Genomic DNA, 10,530 nt, shown 5'->3' with positions numbered 1-10,530 from the left:
AAATTGTATTGGTTATATTCTTCATAGAAAAATAATATTCATAACAAAATTAATATTCAAGTCCATAACAAAATGCTTAAATACAGTATTAGAAAAGTACATAGTTACAGCTCTTGATTTCTCCACTACCTTTTCAAATAAGCAGCAGTTCAGTTTTCTGTCTGATATTTCTGGCTGGATTCACAGTAGGTTCCTAACATTTTAGCCCCAAACCTTTGCACTATCAGTACCCAGGCCTTAAACAGCAGTAGCAAACCCAGTTTAATCCAATGCTCACAAGCTTCTGTGAGTAGCAGCTACAAAAGACAAAGACCATTCAGCAATAGAAGTGTTTAACAGACATTTCTAGGCAATATTGTTTAGGCTGCTTGTTGAACCACTCAACCCATTTTCACTTTTCTGGAGCGTTTTCACAGCACTTGGCACCTGCAATCCAGTACTCACTGTAAGCCCACCACACCAGATCTAAGGGAGAAAAAAAAAATATCAATAGTTTGAACATTATGAAGTATCTACATCTCTCTTCTCCCATCCCACAATGGAACTAACAAAAAACTTATCCTGCAGATGTATTTGTCTTCTCTCTTGCTCTCTAGTCACAGCACATTATAAAACATTTTAAAAATTAGCTTCTGTGTGATTAAGTCCATAAAGTCTAAGAGCTTCACATACCATGCTTTATGACTCCACGTTTATAACCAAGTCTAAGATCTAATACTAAAAGACTTGGTCTTAGTAGGAAAACTTCTTGGAAGACCAATGTGTTAGCAGCAAGTACTTGAATGACAATGAAAAGCAATTAACTCACTGTCTGAAAGCAGTGCTTAGTTTTAGTATGACATGGCAGAATTATGTCAATGTAAACATAGTACAAAAAGAATTAAGTTTTGAGAAGCTTCAGGGGTACAGGTGCCAATGACCTCTTTTCTACAACTGAGTTACATGAAAGAATGTATCTCCATTTTTGTGAATAAATTTGAGAGCTGTAATTAAGTAGCTTGTCATTTTTATTTTAACTGTTTAGGGGAACCCAAGTAGTATCTGTAAGACTGCTATCACTATGTGCCAGGGGATGTATGAGATGCAGACTAATAGGCTGAAGTGTGGTAAGCAAATGTGTTTTTGGATGCCTTAGGAACTGACTTAAATGAGTCAGCCTTAGCATGCTAGAGGGCTGACTAATACATGTATCCCAACAGTTCTGAAGATATTACGTTCCCTGTATGTTGAAAAGGATTGGTAAGGCAACTTGCTTAGTCACCTCCAAATAAATCTGTACATCCAGCCAACAGTAGAAGTTCTGAAAGGAATTCTGTCTGATACAAGTGAAAAAATCAGATGTTTGGAAATGCTAGATGGAAGGCTGCCTGGACAAGTTACTACTTTTCCATTCTGCCTCCATGCCCAAAAGAATAACTTTACTAATCGGCCTAATCACATTTTGAAATTACCACACTGTTTTCTATGGGCGAATTACAAGAGGCTAGAGATCTGTGCCTAGGCAGCTGGTTTGTTAATATGAATTAGCATGATAGCCTCCTCCAGATTCCTAAGTTTTCCCAGACCTATACCCAGGTCCCAAAGTACAATGCACTTTATGGCACCTTATAACGCAGCTGAGGCCTCCAAATTTAGTTACTTAAACACATTACTTAAATCATTAAAGGAAAACCAATTTGCAGTAACTAATCCTTTCCTTTTTTTGCAAGGTTTGAGTCTTCCGAATTGCAGCAAATTTTCACTGATTATCTTAGAGCCACAGAAAAGTTATGCAGACCAGTGAAATGACTGGCAAGAAAATCCCGTGAGCTTTTAAAGATTTGAAAGCTAGAGTCTTGTATCTCAGAGGGAAGCATTCGCTATTGTTCTGGCTCATGACACCTGCTCTGACAGCTCACAGCGTCTTGGGCTCCTATCCGGATCAGCTTGCGTCAATTATTGTGGCAGGCTCATCAGCTACCAGAATGTGCTATTAATTTACCATACAAAAATTAAATGACTTTTATTTACATAGCTGAGGCATCCAGGTACAGATTTCTCCTACTGAAGTGCTATTACAAGCACCACATAAAATAAAAAAGTTAAACATTTTTTTGAATTATTAGTCAGCCAAAATCAGTGCTCCCAGTTTCCTCCTTTAAAAGGCAATTAAGTCTTCAGTAAACTCAATTCAGTGCTAGAAACTGAACAAGATTTTATAGATACTGACCATGAAGCCTGGTAATAATGGCTGGGTAAACTTTGTTCTGAAGGTGTGTAACAGCTCCTTTGAATTTGCGTTATAAAATGCAAGCTGACCTAAAAGAGACAGAAAACAAGTTAAAATACATGATTAAATACTACTGCTGTGCAACTTTTTGTAAAATTGATTCTTTTCCAGGGAAAGGTTTCCAGAACACACTCAATACAGGCCATATGACTGAAAAATTCTCAGCTCTTCACATAGGTCCCACAATGAACCCAGGTCATTTGACATTACAAGCAGTATTGCACAAACAGCTTTAGGCCTTATTTTCGTAAGAGACTATACCAATCTGGAAGTAATATACTACTTTTGCCTTGTACTGCTTCAGCTTGACGCAGATAGCTAAGTTTTTAGCTAAATCTCCTGAGATTGTAACTTACCTCCATCAAAGTCACAGTATACTCCGATTCTATCTGGAACAGGTATATCTAGAGTCTTGGTTTTATTATTATGTTTTGCTGAAAATGTGGTTTGCAGCCAGTTGTTGATATGGATGCACCAGCTTGAACTAGTCTTTCCCAGCTGGTCAAATTTCCCCAGGTTTCTATATGTTACTCCCACACTGTAGGATTTGCAGTCCTTCTGGGCTCTCACCTCCCAGTAATGCTGTCCGCTTTCAATAGCAGTGTCTCCTACCAAAACAAACCCACAAACATTTAGTTGCTATAATTAAGTGTACCTTACAATGCTTGCTTCTTACAGGCACCAGTAATGTCTTCTCTATTTTAAGGTGAAGGCTTAGAAATACACAAATCTGAACTATAAGGAACCAAAAAATTAATGTACAAGAAAATGGAATATAAATATAAAAGAGACTAATGACACCATTTTTACCTACAGTCATTGAGACAGGATACCTTTAACATCAATTCACGGTTAATAGCAGTGAATGTCCGTCACTAAGAGCTTCAACAGACTCAAAGACACTTGCTGTAGCACAAAGTTCTAGTGTTATATAGGCAAAACTACCTCTGTCCAGGACAGCATCAAGTACACAGCCTTGAACAATCACAGTTTTCCCTCAAATTCTTACCTAATCTGCCCTTCGACAGCACTACACCTCTAACAGAGGTAAAAAGTTCACCTTACCCAACACAGTGTATGATTCACCAGTAAAATGATCTCTGCCACCCCTCGCTGAGGATCTTGTGCTAATAGGTGTCCTCTTTGGAGACGGTGCACCACTTCTAAGAAGAAATGAACCGTTCAAGATTTAGATGCAATTACAGAAATGCACATTCAAACAAGTTTTCCCAAGTCAATTAGGGGGCAATAAACATATATAAGCTACTGAAATGACACATTAGTTCAGCCACTTAACACCTCTAAGAGTATGCATGCACAAGAACTGAGAAAGAAGAGATGACAGCCAGAAAAAATACAAAAGATTGTAACAAACAAATTCAGAGGCAGCTGAGAAAGGAAATGGGAGGAAATAAAAAGCAGATGTGTGGCCCACAGGTTGAATTAATGCCTGTATAAAACAGTGTTTTGCCTGTACTATGCAGAACCTTAGAGAATTTGTGTTTCTGGTCTCCCACATAACCTTTCTAATAAGTCTTGTAGATCCAGCTACAACAATCAGGTAAGTATGAATACACTGTTGATATTCAATACCAAAATGTCTAATTTTCACTGCAATTTAAAGTGAATGGGAAAATAACATCAGCTGTGTTAAAGGTAGGTTTTTCAGCACATGTATGGCTTGTATAAGCAATGACCGAAATACCAGGGAAAAGTATAACCCAATGAAGAATGAAAGGAATAAAACTGTGATAATTTTATTTAAAAGTACATACACTGAAGATGATAGAAAACCCAGGAGAAAATGAGACTTCCAGAGTTTAATGTATCACAACTCTGCTAAAAAAAATTATCAAACACCAACAGTATTTCGAAGGGTGGAGATTGTATTTGATTATATTAACTCTATCAAAGACTACAGCAAAGAAAATTATGTTAAAACACACTGTGCTGAGAAGCACACAGCAACTCCTCAAAAGTCATTATAAAATTTAAGAGTCTAATCCCAATCAAGAAAGGGTTAGATTTTCTAATCATACTTTTCAAAAGCATTCTCAGGAAGCAACAGCAAAATAAATGAAGACACACTTTGCTCTGGAGAATATTCTAATGAGCAATCAGTTGCATAAAAGAATAATTTTAATCTAATGAGGTTTTCCAAACATTTTAATTTTACCTCCTTTAGGCCCTCAAAAATAATTCCTAGAAATTTAACCATTAAACAAAATTAAGGCTATTTGCAAATTACAGTGAATATTAAACCTCAGTAGTCAGGAAATCACATCTGTTTATTACTTTAAAGGCAATCAGTAGCAAAGAGTTTTACCTTCTCAGAAATAGCTATGCAGTTTAGAGTTTAATTTCTTTGACAAAAAATTTAAAAAGTACAACATAAGTCTCTGAAATACACGTGAGAAGTCATTTTCAAATCCTCATGCTCTGTAGTTGTATTGGGTTTGCATGGCAAAGTTACGGTAGCTGAGGGGCAACAGGGGTGACTTCTGAGAGGCTGCTAGAAGCTCCCCCTTCTGTGTGACAGAGCCAGCGCCAGCTGGCTCCAAGACAGACCCGCTGCTGGCCAAGGCCAAGCCAATCCAAAAGACAGACCCGCTGCTGGCCAAGGCCAAGCCAACTAGCAATGGCGGTAGCACCTCTGGGATAACAGATTTAAGAAAGGGGGGAAAAAAAACCCCAACCCTGGGCAACTGCAGATGGAGAGGAGTGAGGATACATGAGAGAAACAACCCTGCAGACACCCAGGTCAGTGAAGAAGGAAGGGGAGGAGGTGCTCCAGGCACCCGAGCAGAGATTCCCCTGCAGTCCATGGTGAAGACCATGGTGAGGTTGGCTGTCCTCCTGCAGCCTGTGGAGGTCCATGCTGGAGCACATATCCACCTGCCGCCCATGGAAGACCCCACACCAGAGCAGGTGGATATGCCCAAAGGAGGTTGTGACCCCATGGGAAGCCCACGCTGCCACAAGCCCCTGGCATGACCTGTGGCCTCACGGAGAGAAGAGCCCACACTGGAGCAGGTTTGCTGGCAGGACTTGTGACCCCACAGGGGACACAAGCTGGAGCAGTCTGTTCCTGAAGGACCACACCCCATGGAAGGGACCCAGGCTGGAGCAGTTCATGAAGAACTGCAGCCTGTGGGAAGGACTCACATTGGAAAAGTTTGTGGAGGATTGTCTCCTGTGGGAAGGACCCCACGCTGGAGCAGGGGAAGAGTATGAGGAGTCCTCCCCCTGAGGAGGAAGGAGCAGCAGAGACAACATGTGATGAACTGACTGCAACCCCCATTCCCCATCCCCCTGCACCACTGGGTGAGAGCACGTAGAGAAATGGGGGAGTAAACTTAAGCCTGAGAAGAAGGCAGGGGTGGAGGGGAAGGTGTTTTTAACAATTGGTTTTATTTCTCATTATCCTACTCTGATTTGACTGGTAATAAATTAATTTCCTCTACTCAAGTCTGTTTTGCCCATGTTGGTAACTTGTGAGTGATCTCTCCCTGTCCTTATCTTGACTCACATGCCTTTTTTTATATTTTCTCTCCTCTGTCCCGTTGAGGAGGGGAGTGATAGAGTGGCTTTGGTGGGCACTTGGTGTCCAGCCTGGGTCAACCCACCACAGTAGTCTATCATACATTAGCCTTAGAGGAGTTCCTAGACACAAAATAAAGTTTTCTCTCCAACTTTTCCTTCAGCTACAATTTGGTAAAGCTAATTGCTACTTAAATGTCAAGTAATACAGTGAAGTTTAGCTTGTTTCCTTTCAACACTGATTTCAAGTTTTCTGGAATTGTTCTCAAACATGATTTCATAAGGGGTTAGAAAATGTCCCTGTTGCCTAATATCTTCATGAAAATAAAGTCACATGGGAATCAAAAGCTGAGTGGTGTTAAGCTGTCATACCGTAAGTATGCTAGAATCTTTGGTTCATCTTCATGACTAAGTTTGTTTTATTACAGTTACAGAAATTACAAGAAATCACTGATTAAAAGGTTGTCTGCTTTAGCATCACCATGTAGCATATAAATTTGCTAGTACTGATCAGAAGACAGCTAGGCTTCTAAATTGCTTCCAAGAGTTGTATGAAGGGGGTAAGTTTATATTGTGCAAGTGCACCACATCAAATGCTTTTTAATTTTGTTAACATGCAGGAAGCTGTAGTTTACTTACCAAAGAAAAAGGTAACAAGTGATAGCATGAAAAAAAAGCAAAGCCAAGAATTAAAGCATAATTTCAGGGGAAGCCATCACTCTTTGCAGATTCCATCCTCCTTCAAGTGCATCAGAGACCATTCACTCACACTTCCAACAAAAGCTGCTAAAATTTTTCTATTAGATTCAGTATAAATGAGTTATGCAGAAAACAATGTGGCCATTTAGAGAATCACCAAAAGAAAAATGCAGGTGCTTTGCTAGTATTTTCTCAAAGTTAGGAAGGCATTAAAAGGTCCTCAGTATCTTTTGTTTGAGTCATCTGTAAATGGCTACTGCATGTGCTTTGTCCCCTCAAAATCTAACAGCCTTTAACAGTTCAGACAACAACATTAAATATTTGGCATAAAAGTTTGAGAAAACAGTTGGTTTCACTTTTTCCCAGTGCTTAAGTCTCCCTTCCAATAGGGAAAGGCACGAAATTTTATAGCAGAAAGTCAGTTTTGTGCCCATTTTCCAATACAGCAATTCCAACAATGGTCTTCATTAGCTACTATAGTAACTGATGCATTTCTTCCACTATTCAGTGACCAGGTATTCTCATCTTATGGTTAGGATTGTTGCCTATGGCACTGCAGTTAGGCTCAGTTTTCTTATCCATTTCAGCAAGTAAAACATATTCCAAGCAGTAGGTATTCTTTTTTGGAGAAGAAAGGTCAAAGGAGGATATCAGGAGTTATCCAGAGGCTTTTTTCTAGTCTAACAAATATGTTACAGATCATTATGCATTTAATTGCCATTGTGTCTTTCCAAACCCTTGAAAGCTGCATATTTGATGTTTAAAACAATTATACTGCAACTTTTTCCACCAACTATGGAGCTAACTTCAAATTTTCCCTCTAATGTAGACAACGCTGTATCAAAGATCATCTAAATTTCCTCCTAGAAAAGGTCAGCCTGAGAGGCAAAGCTGAACATGTGACTATGTCCTTCTACCAAACAAAAGGCCAGACCTAGGGAAGTTCTCTACTGGCAGCTACAGACCAAGGCATAAGGCTCCCAGAGTTTGTTGACCAAGTAGCAATACCTCCAAAACAGTTTTAAAACTTAGTTTAGCAGAAATTGATATGCTTTCTGTAGGAGAACTATTGACACTGCACAGCTTCAAGAGCTTGTTTTGCCTACACAACTTTTCTTTACTGCTGATCTCAAGCCAAATATATATCCACTTCATGTATAAATACTGAGAAGTAAAACTTACAATAAATTAGGAACCTGGGCATTTGTTTTGGTCCCACAACTTCTAAACCAGTGAAAAAGAGCAAGACAGCAAAAACAGAAGTAATATCTCAAACAGGATGTTTATTAGAAAAATGATGAAAAAAATTACACTGAAAAACACAGTTGCACAAGGAATAGGAGAATATTTTAGCTGCCTTTACATATCAAGAGGCACTCATTTGAACAATTGGTTCCACAAGTAGAATTGCCATGGATTTTTTTTTTACTTCATCCTCTTTGAAAGTATAAACACATTTACTTCTTTTCCTCTGATGTCTACTAACAGCTATAGCACAAGTTCAGAGGCAAAAAAGTTTTCAGATTCAAAAATAAGAACTAAAAAAATTATTAAGTTCTCAGAAAGGAACTCCTTACTGCATTTGTAAAAAATTTAGTGTGCCATCATGTGCCAGAAGGTTAAGTAAGCATCAGTATATCTGTAAGTAACAGGGATCTTTGTATCTACACTAGAATACATAATGCTCTTCCAATCACTGCAAATCAGGTCTCCCACACACTAGGATGCATCCTTCCTGTTTTCCAGTCACTGGAGAATATATACATAATCTCTATTTGTATTTACAAATTAAACTTCACAATAATTTTAAAAAGCATACATGTACTGTTACTGATAAAGGCTATTAGATTTATTTCTTACTACAAGCATAGGAAAGTAGCACAAATTCCCAACAAAACTAGGTGCAAGATCCTAGAAATAAGAGGTATATTATCACCTTCTATTGCTCTTCAGCAGAGGATTCTGGCCACTGTCAACAGAAATAAGTAGTCATTAAACAACTGTTCTATTACTACAGTAAATTATCCCCATTTTTAAGATGTCACTAAAACTTACTACCATGCTTTTGGCAGTATATGCCTCTAAGGAAGTTATTTGTTCATACATTATCTCAAGTGGTACTCTTTATACTGAAAATGGCATGTTAAAGTCAATTACTTGTCTCTGAGGAAGAACTAGCCACTTTGTGGACAAGGCAAAAGCAATGGACACTGTTCACACCTTGACTTCAGCAAGGTTTTTGACCCATTCCCACACAGTATCCCCAAACCTCAAGAGGTGAGATATAGACTGGATAGTGTGCCATAAGCTGTGTAGAGATCCGGTCGACCATCAGGCTCACAGCTATGGATAGCATTCTCCAGGTGAGAGAATCCCACACAATAGGACAGGCTGGGGGACAATTGAAGGAAAAGCAATTCTGCAGAAAAGCAGCTGGGAGCCTGGAAGACAACAGGAGCTGACAACTGGTGGACAACAAACAGTTGGACAAGCTGCACTGTGCCCTTGTGGCAGAGGTGGCCAACCACATCCTGGGCTGTAGCAGCAGGACAGCAACCAGGAGGCCAAGACAAGCAACTGCTCCTCTTCATTTGGCACTTGTTGACTGAGCCTGAAGTCCTGTGTCCAGGTTTGGGCTCCTCAGGTGTATGTATACACTGACATACTAGAGTAAGTCCAGTGGTAGGCCAGCACAACAATTAAGGGACGGGCGCACAAGACATTTAAGTTTGCTCAGCCACTGGAAAAAAAAAGAGTTAATTGTTGTCTTTAACGACATAACAGGAAGGTACAGAGAAGATCAAGCCAGGCTTTTCTCGGAGGGGTGCACACTGATAGCTGAGAGGCACTTGGTACTCATTGCACCACAGGAAATTCCAGTCAGGTATCAGGATATTCCTCCCCCCCTGGCAAGAAGGTGGCCTGGAATAGAGGCCCAGCAAGTTAACACATTCCTCATCCTTGCATATATTCAAGGCTCAGCCAGAGCAGACTGATCTATTGATGTTCTTCCAACTATATTTGTTCAGTTATTCTGAATAGCCCATGTCTATGTGCGTAACACTCACCAATCTACCAAGAATCCAACAAATTACTTGAGCACTCTTCCTAAATGAGTTAGTTAGTAAATATGTTTGTGGCTGCCACTTTTACAAGAGTTATGTTCCATCCTATCTGGTTTGCTTTATTGGTACCTTTTCCTCACCAATGAGGATTATGAGATAACCAATTCAAACACCACCTATAGTACCAATTTTATTTAATCTTAGCTTTTTCAAAAGAGCAAAGCAGCCAGCTCTTTCCTGTTTTGTGTTTGTTTTTTTCATTAGAGAAGATGTCCATTCACTAGTATTGACCTGCAACATTACTAAACATAGAATTACATCTGCTGCTTGCCAATGTTTACCTTATCTACTGTATTGGGTTTAAGCAGCAAGGTTTTGGTAGCTGGGGGGCTGCAGTGACGGCTGCAGTGAGAATTTGCCAGAAGCTGCCCCCACGTCAGATAGAGACAGTGCCAGCCAGCTCCCAGACAGACCTACCACTGGCCAAAGCTGAACCAACCAGTGACAGTGGTAGTGCCTCTGTGATCACATATTTAAGAAAGGGCAAAAACTGCTGTGCAAGAGCAGCTGGAAGAGATGAGTGAGAACATAGCCACCCTGCAGCCTGTGGAAGACCCCATGCCACAGCAGGTGAATGGACCCTGAAGGAAGCTGCAGCCCATGGAGACTCCACGCTGGAGCAGGTTTGCTGGCAGCACCCACAGCCCCGTGTGGGACGTACACTGGAGTAGTCGGTTCCTGAAGGACTGCACCCCATGGGAAGGGTACAGGCTGGAGCAGTTTGTGAAGGACTGCAGCCCATGGAGTACTTTAAGTAGCTGCATATAGGTCTCCCCAGAGCCTTCTCTTTTCCAGGCTGAACAACAACTCCAACAGCTCCCTCAATGTGGGAGGGGCCCACACTGAAGCAGCTCATGAAGGACTGTCTCCCTTGGGTGGTACTCCACGCTGGAGCAA

At 40.3% G+C, this 10,530-nt stretch overlaps 1 protein-coding gene across 1 annotated transcript in view; it reads right to left on the bottom strand.

The window, feature by feature from the left end:
• Window positions 1-345: 345 nt before the first annotated feature.
• Window positions 346-10,530, bottom strand: part of FSD1L (fibronectin type III and SPRY domain containing 1-like) — a 27,783-nt gene continuing 17,598 nt past the window's right edge. Inside the window, exons 10-14 of the mRNA XM_010287994.1 lie at window positions 8,445-8,477; window positions 3,335-3,432; window positions 2,626-2,877; window positions 2,210-2,298; window positions 346-465 (exon numbers count right to left, since the gene is read on the bottom strand). Of these exons, the coding sequence (XP_010286296.1) occupies window positions 346-465; window positions 2,210-2,298; window positions 2,626-2,877; window positions 3,335-3,432; window positions 8,445-8,477 (592 nt within the window). The remainder of the gene's footprint in view (window positions 466-2,209; window positions 2,299-2,625; window positions 2,878-3,334; window positions 3,433-8,444; window positions 8,478-10,530) is intronic.

This window comes from Phaethon lepturus, unplaced genomic scaffold, assembly GCF_000687285.1.
Source record: "Phaethon lepturus isolate BGI_N335 unplaced genomic scaffold, ASM68728v1 scaffold15620, whole genome shotgun sequence".
Taxonomy (NCBI): Eukaryota; Metazoa; Chordata; class Aves; order Phaethontiformes; family Phaethontidae; genus Phaethon; species Phaethon lepturus.
This window is presented reverse-complemented; position numbering and strand designations above follow the sequence as displayed.